At 26.6% G+C, this 15,895-nt stretch overlaps 3 protein-coding genes across 6 annotated transcripts; 1 reads left to right on the top strand and 2 right to left on the bottom strand.

The window, feature by feature from the left end:
- Positions 1-254: 254 nt before the first annotated feature.
- LOC126833673 (uncharacterized) lies at positions 255-1,869 on the bottom strand. Of its 2 annotated transcripts, XM_050565131.1 has the most exons (3): positions 920-1,869; positions 603-844; positions 255-522 (listed from the first exon to the last, which is right to left on the bottom strand). In XM_050565131.1, exons 1-3 carry the CDS (start codon positions 1,555-1,557, stop codon positions 515-517), a joined length of 888 nt encoding a protein of 295 aa, XP_050421088.1. In that variant the 5' UTR covers positions 1,558-1,869; the 3' UTR covers positions 255-514. The 2 variants fall into 2 exon arrangements, with proteins under 2 accessions (XP_050421088.1, XP_050421087.1); XM_050565130.1 differs by having other exon boundaries at positions 255-844.
- A 1,067-nt stretch (positions 1,870-2,936) lies between these two features.
- Positions 2,937-8,021, bottom strand: LOC126833672 (putative autophagy-related protein 11). 3 transcript variants are annotated; one of them, XR_007684996.1, is made up of 9 exons: positions 7,661-8,021; positions 7,151-7,351; positions 6,866-7,065; positions 6,639-6,747; positions 6,342-6,572; positions 6,146-6,266; positions 4,600-5,443; positions 4,004-4,241; positions 2,937-3,036 (listed from the first exon to the last, which is right to left on the bottom strand). XR_007684996.1 is itself a non-coding variant. In XM_050565127.1 (8 exons), exons 1-8 carry the CDS (start codon positions 7,721-7,723, stop codon positions 4,055-4,057), a joined length of 1,956 nt encoding a protein of 651 aa, XP_050421084.1. In that variant the 5' UTR covers positions 7,724-8,021; the 3' UTR covers positions 3,848-4,054. The 3 variants fall into 3 exon arrangements, 1 of the variants encoding a protein (XP_050421084.1); XR_007684995.1 differs by lacking the exon at positions 2,937-3,036 and adding an exon at positions 3,140-3,244; XM_050565127.1 differs by lacking the exon at positions 2,937-3,036 and having other exon boundaries at positions 3,848-4,241.
- Positions 8,022-11,892: 3,871 nt separating this feature from the next.
- On the top strand, positions 11,893-15,277 carry LOC126833369 (transmembrane protein 256 homolog). Its single transcript, XM_050564666.1, has 5 exons — positions 11,893-12,172; positions 12,232-12,339; positions 12,757-12,916; positions 14,746-14,861; positions 14,922-15,277. Exons 2-5 carry the CDS (start codon positions 12,250-12,252, stop codon positions 15,063-15,065), a joined length of 510 nt encoding a protein of 169 aa, XP_050420623.1. The 5' UTR covers positions 11,893-12,172; positions 12,232-12,249; the 3' UTR covers positions 15,066-15,277.
- The last annotated feature ends 618 nt before the right edge of the window (positions 15,278-15,895 follow it).

Raw genomic sequence — 15,895 nt, 5'->3', positions numbered from 1 at the left:
TATAATATTACCAACCCCCCCCTCCCATTAATTCTTATTATTGATTTACATATTATATCGTTATAGATAAAGGTTTGAGTACATGGGTAAAATCTTTCCTTGTACACGGTACATATATTAAATATTATTAATTCATCATTAATAATAACATAAAGTAAATTACTCTAAATACCATGTTGTTTAAGTATATTGATTATTATTACATAAATCATAACATTATTTATACAAGCATGAGTTAGCTAAGAAATGTGCAATAATATAGTTCAATACTTTTTTGTTAATAATATGATTAATTAACATCTATATACAATTAATGTAATAACTGCTAACTGCTAGGTTAAAAATTAATATAAATTGTTTAAAGTTTGTGAATCTGAAAGAGCATTTAATGTATACAAACAGGACTTAAATAAAACATTAAATACCTTATACGGAAACTACCAATTAAGAATATTGGTTAAAAACTAAAATCCACAGCCAAGTTTTACAACATAAAAAGTCCAGTTTCCATTCATTAAAATCCTATATAAATGTAATAATAATAAAAAAACGTATATTGTTTTTTTGTGTTATGTAAAGACGTTAACTGATTTTTATTTTACCTTTTTCATTACTATTAACATCATTTAAGTTTGGGCCATCTTTTTTATTGATCCTGGGTTTCACGTCTAAGAGCTGATCAGTTAAGCTCCTGCTGTCATCTTCGTCATCATTGCCAAACATAGGCCATTCATTATCTGCTTGTATCAACCCTCTATTTTCCAACAATGTATTTAAATGGTCCAACACATATGCACCGTCAGCAGACAACTCTGAAGACAAGCTACAGGATGATTTTCGATCCCTGAAATTAATTAGTATTTAAATGTTTGAAAACTTGTCTTGATTAATTTTAATTATATCATGCAAAAATATTAACCCATGTTTTTTATCTGAACTCTGTTCAACAGCATCTATGTCAGATGCATTAATCTTGACCCTAGGAGACTCCAAGCAAATATTCCGCATTTCTTGAGCCTTTTCTGCATAGTAATCGGCCAGTTTATTCAACTGTTCCAATAAGCCGATGTACTGAGGCTTACTAAAAGCCCGGTCTGGATTTATGTCTGACATGTTACTGTCTAAGCACTTGGATATGTAATTTAAAATGTCATTGTGATATTCCAAATTAGCCTTTGACATTTCCAAAATACTTTGTTCTAAATGAACGCTCGAGTTGGTAGTAGATGATACTGGTAGATTTTCTATTTCTTTTGGTGACATTTTTAATAAATTACATATATAACTCATCAATTCAATATTGATCCAAGTGTTATTATTGTTTGATTTACTCTCTTTGTATTTTTTATTTCTTACATATTCCTCTAGTGTCTTCAGGGCACTGTTGTAAAATGAGTTTGGCAATCCAGCATGATTTTTGCAATTTTCTTCTAAAGGACTAATGTTAAGTGTTTCAGCATTAGTTGTTAATTGAGTATTGTTAATGGGTTGATGGTGATGGTTTGTGTGAAACTCATTGAGCAACAATCGCTTTTTTTGTTTAATCCAATCAAGCATATTGTTAATATTCCTTAAAGAACGGTCTAACGGAGTTAAGCATTTATCATTGGCTGCATACTGTTGCACACACTGCTTGCGATTTACCTCTGTATTGACACCTAAACAAATAATTATATGTTCTCAAAATAACATGTTTTACAATATATAAATATATCTCCTTATAAGTAGGAAGTTAATAACTACATTTTGCATTTTAATACAGGTTATTTAATTTACTCTTTCAGATTACAAATTTTAACAAAATTATGGTTGAATTATTTTACAAGTTACAGTTTTTGTTTCGTAGCACTTAAAATTAATTTATATGGGAGTTTCATCTGACTGGTTCAGCCAATACACTTCTTACAAAAAATAACTTATTTTGATGTTCACTCAATACGACATATTTCCTAAAAAAATAAAAATACTTGAACAAAACTGGAATAGTAGAATCTATTATAATTAATGGGTTTAAATATAAATTATTTTAAACAGAAATAAAAGAATTTATCAAAAAAAAAAAATAATAATTTTACTCAACAAATTACTTTACAAAAAAACCAAATTACTTTAGGCTAAGTTAAAATTATGTCATATATTTAGCTTGAATATTTTTTTAATATTATGGCTAAAGGAGTTAAATTATTTTTTATGTATAATTAAGTAGAAAATTATATTTCTAATAAAAATAAAAACCACCAAATTTTGTAATTTGCAACATTAGTGGCCAATACTAGTAATAGAATACTTTAAGAATGAAAAAGTACTCAATACTAAAATGGAAAAAGAAACTTATAAATTATAATCAATAATACTCATTAGAGATTATTTTTTGAACAAAGAAACACTGAAGAAAGTTATACACATTTGTATAAAATAAGCACAGATATTTTGACCTAATGTGCGCAGGTTTAAAGGTGGGCTTACACACTCAGTTTTATTTGTGGAAACTGGCTTGTACTAATTCAGCCGCAATACTTGCACAAACATCATATTTACACGTTCAAATGTCAGTCTTCATTTGTGCCAACCATAGTTTTCTTTTCGAGCAGCGACAAAATTCGCATATCATTTATACAAATCTAATTTTGTCCAAATATCAGTTTACACGATCAGATAATCATATTTGTACAAGTCTGTTTGAATAAAAAAAACTAAACGAATAAACACTCCTTTAAAGGCGGTTCACATGATCTGTTTAACCGCCCAAATAAAGTACAAACTGCAGAATAAAATTTGTGCAAGTTTAATGGACAGTGTAAACACTCACCTTAGTACTGCACAAATAAAATATCTTCTTTATATCAATACCAAAAACATTTCTTAAAATGCCAAGTTAAGTGTACATCCTCCATCAGACTTATCATCATGTTATACATGCACGTCAATGCACGTTATTTTAGGTATGACTGAATTACCTTTACTAAAATTCATGAAACCATAGTCATAAGTTTTAACTGGCTCTAATGTGAATCCAAGAACATTTTCTGCGGCTGTCTAAATAATGTAATATTAACAGGTTGGCTTCATATTTTACCAAATAGTTATGGCTTTTTATTAACCTTATATACAAAGCTTGGGAAATACGGTACACAGTGCTGCTTAGCGTGCACCACAATTTAATAAAAATTGACATCAATTTAACATCAATTTTTTAGACAACTAAACAATTATACAATCACCAACTTTGTGTAGGCTTCACTAACTGTTGGTAAGTTTCAAAAAATGTATATATTAATATATAATATATAAGTATTAAATATGCATATAATAACAAAAAATGTTTCTAGTAAATTAAGAACATTTTATTTTTATACAAGCAAACATCATGCTGATTTGTAATTTTATTATTTTCTGTTGTTAAACTGTTTAGTTAGTGTAAGAAATAACCATAGGGAATAAAAATAATTAAAAATTAATATGAAAATGTTTTTGGTCATGGTAGGAAAAAAAAATAAAAATCCCGGTAATTTTTTAATGGTCGAACAAAATAATGTAATATTTGTTCCATAATTTATTTGTATTTTAAATAAAATTCATATTATACAATAAATGTGACATATTTTTAGCTAAAAAAAGGTAATTGTAATCAAACAATAGTTTAATTATTATTATAAATGTATACAAATAACTAATATATAAAATTATTAATTAATATTATTTGATTTAGCATGGAACTAAAAATATATTAACAATTGTTTAAAAAAAAAAGTCATTTACTTTGTATTTCCATAGTTTTACATTAAAGTTAGGAAATTATTTATGTAATTTTAATTAAATAAATTTTTTATATTTTTACATTGCTAAGTGCATTCATTTAAAAAAAGTGGCAACGTCTTATTTTAAATTATAATTTTTTAAGTCAATTTACAAATATTAGTTTTCCAGGACTTAATATAATATATATACACACACACAAATTAGTGATCATTTTAAATTTACATTAGTTTTAAATAGTATTTACCTTTTTCTCCAATACAATAGAATGGTAATCGTACTATTTGTTACATGAATTTTAATGATTTATATCTAAAAGCTGATCAGTTAAACTTCTATTGTCGTCATCGCTATTGTCATTTTTAAATAACGGCCATTCATAATTTTGTCTTATAAGTCCTTTTTGTTGTAAAAGTGTGTTTATATGTTCCAGAACATAATTTGGTTCTTTTGAAGACACTAAAGAACTATTGTCAATGTTTTCACTAAAATATGAACAGTAAGGCATACATTTATTATCACAATAAAAAATTATAATAAATTGTCATATTATTGAAATTAATTTAAGGGTTTAGGTGTAAAATCACTTTATAGCACTAAACTTGATTCAGAGAAATACAAATTGGAAAGTGAAGTATTGAAGTAGTATTTTTCCCTTTGATCACCAAAATTGTATGGTTTCAATGTGTTTTTACTCTGAACGCACATAGTGATACTACTTCTTGTAAGGTATGAGATAGCACTGCTGTCATTTTCAAAAAAATTGCTGTAAAGTAGTTTTACCCTTGGACCTTTCAATTATAGATTATTATACTGGTGTCCATTAAATACGTCTTTACTTACTCATTATCAGTTTCACTTTGGTTTATGGTTTCTTCAATACAAGTTTTGTTTAAATTATCATTTGTTGTAAATTGAGGAGTTTCTTCACAAATACTTCTTATTTGTTCTGTTTTTTCTAAATAATATTCAGATATCTTTTGCAAGCGATTTAATGTATTAATGTTAATAGGTGAATATAGTGCAGTATCTTGACTGATATCAGATAATTCAGTATTTAAGCATTCAGATATTGTATTCAGTAAATCATTATAATATTGTAAACTATCGTTTGAATCTTGAGCTACACTTGCTTCAGTTCTGATGCTAGAATCCGAACTCATCGATACCGAGAGATTATGTATATCAATTGGAGACATTTTCAACAGTGAACTTATGAGTCTCATCAACTCTACATTAACACTGTTGTCACATTTTAAACCACTCCATTTGGATTTATTTTTTGATGCTTCTAACTGAGAATCATAATTAGATTGAGGAAGGTTAGCAAAACTTACAGTATTACATTTTCTTTTTAAATCATCACTACCCTTAGTTCTATTAATCATTGGTATTTGTTTTGTATTTGTTAAATTCTCAGTTTTTTTAATATTTGCCGACAATTCATTGGCTAGTGATCTTTTTTTTTGGTTAACACGTTCAATAATGTTGTTAATGTTCTTTAAAGGTATTTTCGCTTTTGGTGATTTCATATTTGTTTTTAAAGTAGACCGCTTTTTTATATCAACTTTTGGCTCATTTTTTGAATGTTTTTTTTTAATGGATACCTCTATTCTTTTAGGTGAAGTTCTCACTAATGCCGGAGACATTGATGAACTTGATTGTGATTGATTTATAATCACATTAGCTGAAATCATAATATAAAAAGTTATAATAAGAAAAACATTTTATTTTGATTTTGTTAAAGAAAAAAAGTAGTATGATTATTTTTTGAAATAAATTTCACACATTTAATTACAGTATTGAAGCATATGGGTCAAAACGCCAAATACAAACGGTCGTTTAAACGACCCTCTCAAATTTTGTTGAAAATTACACTGCATGTCTGTTACAAAAAATGTTCTCAAATTTTTTTTTTCTATTATTTTGTTGAGCATGGTATATATCATTCCATTTTTTATTGCTTTTACTTTTATGGACATTTAAACTTTATTGGAAACATACATAATTTTTTTAAAACTATTTTCAGTGGTCAGCAACTAGTTTTGAATACTACTCTTAATGTTATTTGCTTTATTTTTGCACAACAATCAACAAACTATTGCCTTTTTTTTTTTTTTTTTTTATAATTGAAAATGTCAGAAAAGAAGTGGGTAGGTTTGAAATAAAATAGAAGTATTAGGATTCAATCTAAGTTTGCTCTTGTTTACTAAAATATTTAATTAGAAAGTATCGTCATCATGTAGCTTAACTTGAAGGCTCAACGCTGCCATCATGTGATGGTTTCTAGACGAATTTCCTATACAGTCATTAGTTTGTGGCCAAAGAGGAGGACTATCCTGTGGCTTCTTTTACCAGGCAACAACATTTTTTTTTAATGCATACATACCATCAAGTTTACTTTGTTTTTCATTTAATTGAGAATTGCCACTAAATCCTAGTTTTGAATTTTGATCATTATATTTTACATTTTCCTTTTTATTAATATTTTTTATTGATACTGAAATATCCTTAAATATAAAAACAAATTTTCAGTCAAATTATTTTTGATTTTTATTGTACAGTCCAACTAGTTTTAAAATTACCTGTTCTGAGTGTTTTGGTAACTTATTTCTAATATTTAGTTCTTCAGCAGATAACTTTTTCAATTTGCTAACTAAACTTTCATAGCTATTTACATCATTTTCTAAATTTGCAATTTTAGTTTCTGCTTCTTTATTTTCTATAGAGCCATCAATGGACAAACATTTTTTATCATTATGATTTCTGTTTTCTTTAGAAGATTCAATAACTCTTGACCATGGTTTTGAATTGTTCTAAGTGGTGTTTTTTTTAAATTAAACTATGTACAATAAAAATAAAATTCATGTAAGTGTACTTACCATTTTATAGTTCCAACTAGGAATACTGGACTCTGTTAAAATAGTTTGACTTTGAAGTAATAAACATTTATTATGTTTGTTAGCGTCGTAAGAATTTACTTCATTATCCCTGTAAACGTTTGTATACTAATTAAATAAATATAAAATAGAATAATACAAATTTTTTTTCTTATTAACTATTATTAGTATTATTTCAATTTTTAGTGAGTTCATTATATTATACTCACACAAATGGTACACTTGTAATAAGAGCAGAACGAATTTTTTCAACAGTTTTATTAAAATGAACTCTTTTTTCTTTCATTTCTTTTTCCGTGCTTTTTTCTTCAAGAATACGGTTTTGTCGTTGCATAGCTTCAGTCCCTCGAGAAATTGCTTTGCACCGATTTACTAGTCTTTTTTCTGCCATCTGTATGCTAGGATCAGTCTTTAAAACACGTTTTATGTTTTAAATCATTAGTAACACATAATAATGAATTGTATAATTAAATATTAAATAAAATACAAATTACTTCAACTGATGCTAATGAATAACCATTGCCGATATCTTGAATTAAATAATTAAAGTCACTTTTCAGTTTATTCCGTACAAGAGATTTGTACTTATGGTCAGCTTTAAATTTAGTTATCTGAAGGTGTTCTAATTCATTTTGAGATGTGCATTGAACACGATCGCATATTTTTTTGGCAATATCTTTAGACTGATTTCTAACCTATATGAGTGCGATTACAGATTATACAATACATTTCTTTATAATTATGTTCAATTTTTATAAGGACAAATAACCGACGCCGGTTAGAACAAGTAATATTGTATTTCCCCCTGCCCTGTGAAGTATAATATTTGCATATGATGACTGTTACGATGAAAACTAATAGTTTTTTTTTCCATAAAATAAAGTATGTGTGGTTGAATACCTACTATTTTTTCGTAATAACAGTCGTAGTGAATTAATATACACATTATTGCATAATGAACAATTTATTTATATCTAAAACTAGCAGTACACTTTATTATTTACTTGAGCAAGACGAATTTTCCTTCTGTGTTCCCAATCGGTACGATTTTGAATGTCTATGTCCATTGTTGATTGTCACGAACTACAATCTAGTTATGCAAAAAAAAATTGTAGTATCAACTAAAATCTTAAATTTAAGAATCAATCCAAATTTTGTGATATTTTTATGAAAGCTAATAGTAGTTGGAAAAAAATTGCTTAATTATACAGAACTAATAGACAGAACTAAATAGGAACCACATGAGTTTATTTCAACTTCCACGTTATTTATTAATAATAATTAAACGATTACTAGTAAACAATTTCCAATTCCCACTGTCAAAATGACCATTAATGAAAAAAATGTATTTTTATTCGAATTATACTGGACTTTTATATTAGCTGTTATCACTTTTGATCATAATCTTGTAGTTTTATAGATGATGTTATTTTATACATGGACTATCAATTTTTTTCTATAATATGAACACACTGTTCTTTTTTGATTGAGAAATAATCAAATTACCCAACAGAACAGGTTGTCATAGATCAGCTGCTATACGGGAGCACGACACGGAGCCACTCGACAAATAGCCACCGAAAATCGACACGGAGCCACTCGACAAACAGCCACTCGAAGAGATACCAACATGTACAATATTTATGTAAAATGTACGATAATTATTTGTGTATGTTGTGCGGCCGACACCACATATTATAACAGAGTAATAGCAAAAAATGTAATTTCCAAATTGTATATCAATAAAAATAAAAACAGTAACTTTGTAGAAAATATTATATTTTTATTAAAACCCCTATTGTATAGTAGACATTGTTACTATGTTCATTGTAAACATTTCAATTTACTCAACAGGATTTATTGTTAACTCATGCTATTAATAATAATTATTGTTTCTAAATACTTTTACTCTATTATTATAAATAATTATACATTTTTATATTATTGATACTTATTTATTAATATAATACATAGGTAAAAAAATTATGTATATTGCAACAATATTAATTGAATAATATTTTAACTTGCTTTCATGTATTCCAATTATATTACAAATATATTTTAAATATAAAACAAATGAAGTTATTGAACATTGTTTAATTTGTGTGCATTTTCATGAGTATCGGAATGAACGATCCATGTATATATTATATAAACAACTAAAAAGTATTTGATGAAGGTTTTTACTTTTTATTGACTTAGAACTAATTATTAAAAACTCAGAAGCAGAGTATTTTCCACCCATTTAGCTTATACTATATCCCATTGGCCATCTATATAAATTGGATTTTTTTATCTGATTAATTATTTCTATTTTTATCATCTATATATATAAAAATGAATGTATGTGTGTGTGTCCCTCACAATTTTCATCAGAGTTTGTAGCAAAACAGCATTATATATTTATTTTGTATTAATATGTAATAGGTAGAATCATAAAATATAAATGAATAACCAAATTATAAAAAATTATTAACATGTATTAGCCCGTAATACTTTATAATATTAGCGGGGCGCGATAAAACATTAATATTTACTAAGTCATCCTCAAGTCTCAACAATGTGCATAGGGCGAGCTAAAAATTGTTCATTGTTCGCTATAGCAAAATCCCAACCAGGTCAAATATTAGCGTGATGAAATTATGTTTGTAAAAAAAAAAAGGGCCACGACGGGCGGGAGGCAGGTAGACGAGGAATCCGATGATAATCGAGCGGCGATCGACGGACGAAGTACCCAGCGGGTGCGGGTAGACTTGCGGTGCCGGGCGCGCCCGTATGTCGATTTCGGCGAACTTTAAAAGTCTGTAACTTCCAAACTAAATGCGAGCGGCGCAAAATTTTTACATATTCGTAATCAGCATTAAAAGTTTTATCGATTTTTAAAAAATCGAAAAAAAGAGTGCCCGGTAAAGTAGATTTATACCATAATTATTTATAATGTTTTACCTATATTTTGTTATTTTTCCAACTATGTTAAAAATTTAAAAACTAAGCCAAGTGGAAATAATTTAGTAAACATTTTTTATCAACTTGATTATATTAATTTAGTATTTTTCTTTAATAATGTACAATTGTTTCTAACTTTAATATTAAAATAACTTGTATGAAATCCGTTGTGTTAATAATATGTACACTATTAGTTTTTATTCAACAAATGATTAACATTATAATTTATATGTTTATTACTGCCGATAACAACAATAAAAATAGATAAAACAGTAAAATCATCAATTTTTTTAATAAAAACTATTTCCTTGCAGTCTTTTGTTATGTACTGGCCACCGTCTACGTGTTGAACCATTAATTTATTTTTTGATAACTCGAATTTTATAATTATTTAAGATCAGTGATGGATGGCCGCAGTTGGTAACCAACCGTTAGTTTGTATAAACTTGACCATAGTAAACTTAGTAATATTAACGTTTCGTTAATAACTTTTTAACCGTATGAGACCCACTTCACGTTAATTATAATATCACACACTAAGTATCAATCATTTTGTGAAACCCTTGTGTACTCTATGCACATGTATAAAAACATCTAGAAATGCAATCGACAACGCCAATACACATGTCACTTAAATTTAAGTTAGAGCTAACTTTTAACTTGTATATTATAATAGTGTGAAATAAGGAAATCTGTGTTTATAAATATAAATTTAATATATTTGAACATTTTTGTGCATTTATACATAATATCTTTGATTAATGATAATCAATGATAATATTATGTATGTTATGTTATAGCACCTGAGTTAATTTGGATTGTTTTTAAGAAGTCATGTGAATTTACTACTCATAAATTCGTTATAGTTTGACTTGGTTTATATTTATTTTAATATAGATTGTATTATAAACTATTAACTATTAACTCCAGCCTTCCCCTTGTATCTGACCTTGTTTACACATAAACTGGAGTGATCTATTTTATATATTAGCTGGACATTAGTGATAAGTCTGATGAGTGTATCATATCTAGATCCAAAAGAACCATACCGGTTATTTTAGACCCCAAAAAACTACTGCCGGCTTAATAATATATAAACATTTTATTCAGCATCGGCAAGGCGCCAGTCTACCATAGGTTGTCCCTGTTTGAATTTACTATTGTGTAGCTAAGTATAAACAAATACTAACAATTAAGCATTGGTAGTATATATGGAAAAAAAATGTCAACCACAAAATAAAAAATAGCTGTATATTTCAATAACATGGAACTTATCACAGATGTTATAAAAATAGCGTAGACAGTAGACACAACGCGGTCACACGGCGCGCGTAACAGGGTTTTTGCATACTATTATAATTTATAACTTATATAAGGTTCTGTTCAAATAATAAGTGTCAGCTAAAATACGTTCGATGACATTATTTTCGACCTAAATAGTTTTAGTAAATATTATTTTCGACTTAAATATTTTTCGGCTATTATATTTTCGGTTAATATATGTTTTGGTTCTAAATTTTTTCGGAATTATTATTTTCGGCATATATATAACATGATACACAGATATGGAAGTATATAATACAAAATTAAATAATATTTAACTATAATTTATTATTGTGTTATTGTCTATTGGAAGTTGTAAGGTATTTAAGTAAATGTGTTTAATTTTATTGTCGGGTATCGAATAGTTTCGTATGAGGTATTCACGATGTATTGTTTTAAATAGATAGGTATAATACATCGGTATTAAATAATTTAAAAAAAATGTATAATTTCATTGAAATTTGATCAATGAACATTCTGCTTTACTTATTATAAAACGTGTAAGTATGTTTTGAAAAACATTTTTTTTTACTAACTCAAGAGACAATTTATTGTTGGTAAATTATCACTATAATATAATATTGTAAATATTGTTTCATATACTATCAGTTTTTTTTTAATATAAATTTCAATAATAGAAACTGATTTGATTATAACTTAAATAAAAAAACTCAAAACAGGAGACAGGTCACACAGTGAATTAAAAATAGTTCAAGCCTTATTGCATTAATTATGAAATGTACAAGTTTTCCCCTTTAAATAAACAATACTAGCCGTACAACATACACGAATAATAATCGTGCATTTTTTATAAATATTGTATATGTTGGTACCCCTTCGAGTGGCTGCTTGTCGAGTGGCTCCGTGTCGAGTGGCTCTTTGAGGTGTAACCTGCTATACTGGTACTGTAAATAACATAGGTTTTACTTGAAGCAGGTAAGTGGTAACTATTTGCTGAATGCTGATAACTGACTGGCCGCTCACCAGTCACCTGTCACAAGTGTGAATGTAAAATGTAAATGAATTCCATAATATAAATTTTTCATTGTTTTAACTTCACACATACAATAATTTATTGTTTTTTTTTCGTTGCTCGTTTAAAATCGCGATTATTTCATTTAAATAAAAGCAAATAGTTACGTTTTGTATAATTTGAATTTAATGATCATCGTAAAACAATAACCATTTCATTTTATGTTGTTAAATTATAATATCTGATACAAAGATAGATTCTTCAGCCTATTAATGTAAGTTGTGTATGTAACTTTTGAATTTAATTTACTACTTATATAATTCTTCTTCTTAGGCTATTTAAGATTAAATTATGAACTCCGATTCATTACAAGAAACTGTGAAGTGGGTTGCTTATAAGAATCCAGTGGTCACTAATTCAGTTCAAGGGTTAAATTCAATGGCAAGTAACAAATATAAATCTATAGTGTGTGATTTTACAAAAGTGTAGATTAACTAAATTTAATAGTATTTGTATACCTATACCTGTTTTTCTTATTTTGGAAGAGATTTTATGACTTATATAGCAACCTATTTTCTAACTATTTACACAGTATAATACACAATTCAGCTACCACCAGTTTGTAACTAATTAAATAAGATATATGACAGTGACATAGCCAGAAATTTGTTTAAAAGGCTAATTTTGATTTATTAAAATAAAATAAAATGACACTGCACTATAATTAATAATTACCTTAAAATTACGTGAACAGATGCAGCCTTCTCAGCCTCTCCTTTTAATACGACACTGAAATATAATTATATAATTGAAGTAATAATCTATTGTATGATAGAATTTTTCATGTTATGTTTTCAGTTCAATTGGTTTGGTTTAACAAGCGCAAGTGGCAAAAAACCATTGATTAACATGGAGAGTCAAAATTTAATTCAATTGATTGGAAAAAACATTTATTTTTTTAAAATTGCTGGTATTTTAGGTGCATCAGCAGTTGTCCTTGGAGCATATGGAGCTCATGGTAAATATACAATTAGACTGTGAGCTTAGAAAAATTAACTGAGTATTTCAATTTATAAAAAATTGGAAAATTCAAAACACATGACGTGATATAAAATAATTAGTCTTGAGATTTTTCAATCTTTTTATTACCTATTTATAAATTTCGACGCTTGTGTGTTTGTATGGTAGAAAAGTTTTTCATGTTAAAATGCCTATTCAAAATTGAAGGTGATATGATATACTTGCTGCTTCGTCAAATTTTAAAAATCGAGCATTTTTGTCTTACTAATATGTGCAATTCAAACTACCTTCATAACTATATTACTCGAATAAAAAAGTTGCATAAAAAATAATTTGTTCTCTCTATTATCCATTTTTTTTTATTTTATGAGTTTCATTAATTTCGTGGAATCTAGCATATTATGTGGTGAGTAAAGCAAAAAAAGACTTTTTGTCAGAATTTTCTGACAAGTTGGTGCTTTATCTGAGTCTTGATTGATTTTTGAATAATTTGAGACCTTGTATATATTTGCATCTACAAAAAATGACTTAAAAGTTATTGTTTGAAAATGTTTTGTTCTTTTTTTGAATACCAACTAAAACAAGAGGTCCCTTTTTTGTTTTCCACACCACATGTATTATTCTAGAAAAAACGTATAAGCAACTTATTATTATTATCTTTATTAACAAAAAAACTCCATTTACAAAACAAAATATATATGAAATTGTGTAGTGATACAGATACAATAAAATTTGGTACGAATAATATAAAATTCACATTTAATTAATATAACAAGTACATTAACTAAAATTAATATCCATAGTGTTTCCTATAGTCATCAGTATATTCGTAGGTGATAATTTTGAGTATGCTTTAGAAACATTATTGATTAAAAAACTATCTTGATTTCAGATGGATTTGGTATTAATTTGAAAATTTAATCGCTCCAGTAAATAAGGGCAATCTATAGAGTTATTTAATAGTTTTAATAAAAATGAATAATGAAGGTAACTTCTTCTTGTATTTAACGATTTATATTGAAGTAGGATCCATTATAATCTGAATGTTGTAGTCTTTCGACTTTAAATTTAAAAGCTAAAAAACGAAGAAAACGATTCTGAACAGCTTCAACATTATGATTTACCCCTATGTTACTAGAAGACCAAATAAGAATGCATATTCTAATTAGGATCTGACAAATGCAAAATAAATATTTTTAATGGCATTGAAATTATTAAAATTTGTACAAGTTTGTGTAATGAAACCAAGATTTTGAAACGCTTTATTGGTTATTCTATCAATGTGTTCATTAAAACATAGTTTAGAATCAAATGTAATTCAATAGAAACATTGTTAAATTTATAATCAAAATGAACATGAGATTTTTTAATATTAAATGATAATATTTTGCATTTGTTGATATTGAGGCACAAACCATTTAAATAACACCAATCATTTAAGTTATCTAAATCATCTTGTAATTTAATACAGTCATGAATAGAATCAACTTTTTTAAATGTGTGTATTATGTATATATAGTAAAGAAATGAATATTTAAACCACGTTTATTATTATCTTTATTGGGCAGTTTTAATAAGCCATGTTTAATTAAAAAAAAAAATGAATTGCAAGTGGTTTTTGCATTTAGAAAAATTATTTTTATTTTAAAAGGAGAAATATAATTTTTGCTAAAATTGTTTTTTTATTGGTCATAACAGTTTATTCCAAAAATAATAATAGGTGCCAGGTAACTGAGTAGTGAGTGGTCTGGTTTGCTTTACCTTATGTAAGGAAAATTCTATTAAATAACTGGAACTGTATAACTAAAAAAAAAATGTTTTTTGTAGTAGTATCACATAAAGCTGGTCCAGAAGAAGCAAAAAACTATGAGACTGGAAATCGACTACATTTTTTTCATACGCTAGCTCTATTTGCAGTTCCATTTTGTCGATTTCCTAGAGTGGTATGTATAGTTTAAAAAAGTTTTATACTCTGATTAATCAACATAATATTTGTTTTTCAGACTGGTGGACTTTTTATTAGTGGCACGGTTTTGTTTTGTGGTGCGTGCTATTATAATGGTTTAACTGGAGATAAATCATACAATAAATTTGCTCCTACAGGAGGAATGTTATTGATAACAGCTTGGTTGTCAATGCTTCTTTAGAAATAAAAATAACTATCTTATAAGAAATTAGTTTGTACCTAATATTCCAATATAATATATTATTTTTTCTGACACATTTTATGGAACAAAGTTTTTTAAGATCTTTTGCTTATTTTGTTTACTATTTAGTAAGGTAACAAAACCGTCATCAAATAGAGATTGCATGTTGTTGTCAAAAAATATAAAAATAAATAAATGGATAATATTATATATTTTTGTCATAATATGGACAATTGATTTACCTAGTTGAGGATTATCTTGTGTTTGGAAAGAGATTTTGATAAAAGGGAGGTAGTCGGGGGAAAAATAATTCTAAAAATTGCAAACATTTAAACAATAACTTTGAATTTGTTACTATTGAATAGGTATGAATCAAACAAATGATTATATTTAACAGTTTTACCTATTTAGTAAACTTCAAAATTGGGTATTCTCTTATTGCTTATTACAAAATGAGAGTGTAAACAAAATATTTGCTCCATTAAACCTGCTCAAACCTGGACATTTTATTTAAATTTAAAATCAATTTTACTACTGTATTAAATAAATTCGTAATAAAATATATTTTATATTTGTTGTTTTAAATATTAAATTATTTGTAATAACTTATTATATATTGTTTTTTAATTAATCTTTTATTTTAAATAAATAAATTGTATTAGGTATTATAGTGTTTGGTTGAAAATTTATTTCAGTTTTGTTATTTGTTATTAAATTTTGAGAAAATAAAAATAAAACTAATATTTAGTTAGTTTTTATTTTAAATTAAACTAATATTTGAAAAATAAATTTAATTTTTATTTAAATAATGCCCAGGTTTGTATCATATA

Source organism: Adelges cooleyi, unplaced genomic scaffold (genome assembly GCF_023614345.1).
Source record: "Adelges cooleyi isolate 19-005CV unplaced genomic scaffold, UGA_ACOO_1.1 ACOO_flye_CR_arks_rails_tigmint_CR_PRNA_2, whole genome shotgun sequence".
NCBI classification, from domain to species: domain Eukaryota; kingdom Metazoa; phylum Arthropoda; class Insecta; order Hemiptera; family Adelgidae; genus Adelges; species Adelges cooleyi.
This window is presented reverse-complemented; position numbering and strand designations above follow the sequence as displayed.

Excerpts from the sequence above, each read along its gene's own strand:
- LOC126833673 (XM_050565130.1), bottom strand. The coding sequence starts at position 1,557 with ATGCTTGATTGGATTAAACAAAAAAAGCGATTGTTGCTCAATGAGTTT. Across the intron at positions 845-919 it reads AGTTCAGATAAAAAACATGG|GGATCGAAAATCATCCTGTA; the intron begins GTTAATATTTTT and ends AATTAATTTCAG.
- LOC126833672 (XM_050565127.1), bottom strand. The coding sequence starts at position 7,723 with ATGGACATAGACATTCAAAATCGTACCGATTGGGAACACAGAAGGAAA. Across the intron at positions 7,066-7,150 it reads ATTCATTAGCATCAGTTGAA|ACTGATCCTAGCATACAGAT; the intron begins GTAATTTGTATT and ends CGTGTTTTAAAG. Across the intron at positions 4,242-4,599 it reads CAAAGTGAAACTGATAATGA|TGAAAACATTGACAATAGTT; the intron begins GTAAGTAAAGAC and ends TTCATATTTTAG.
- LOC126833369 (XM_050564666.1), top strand. The coding sequence starts at position 12,250 with ATGAACTCCGATTCATTACAAGAAACTGTGAAGTGGGTTGCTTATAAG. Across the intron at positions 12,340-12,756 it reads TTCAAGGGTTAAATTCAATG|TTCAATTGGTTTGGTTTAAC; the intron begins GCAAGTAACAAA and ends TTATGTTTTCAG. Across the intron at positions 12,917-14,745 it reads TGGAGCATATGGAGCTCATG|TAGTATCACATAAAGCTGGT; the intron begins GTAAATATACAA and ends TGTTTTTTGTAG.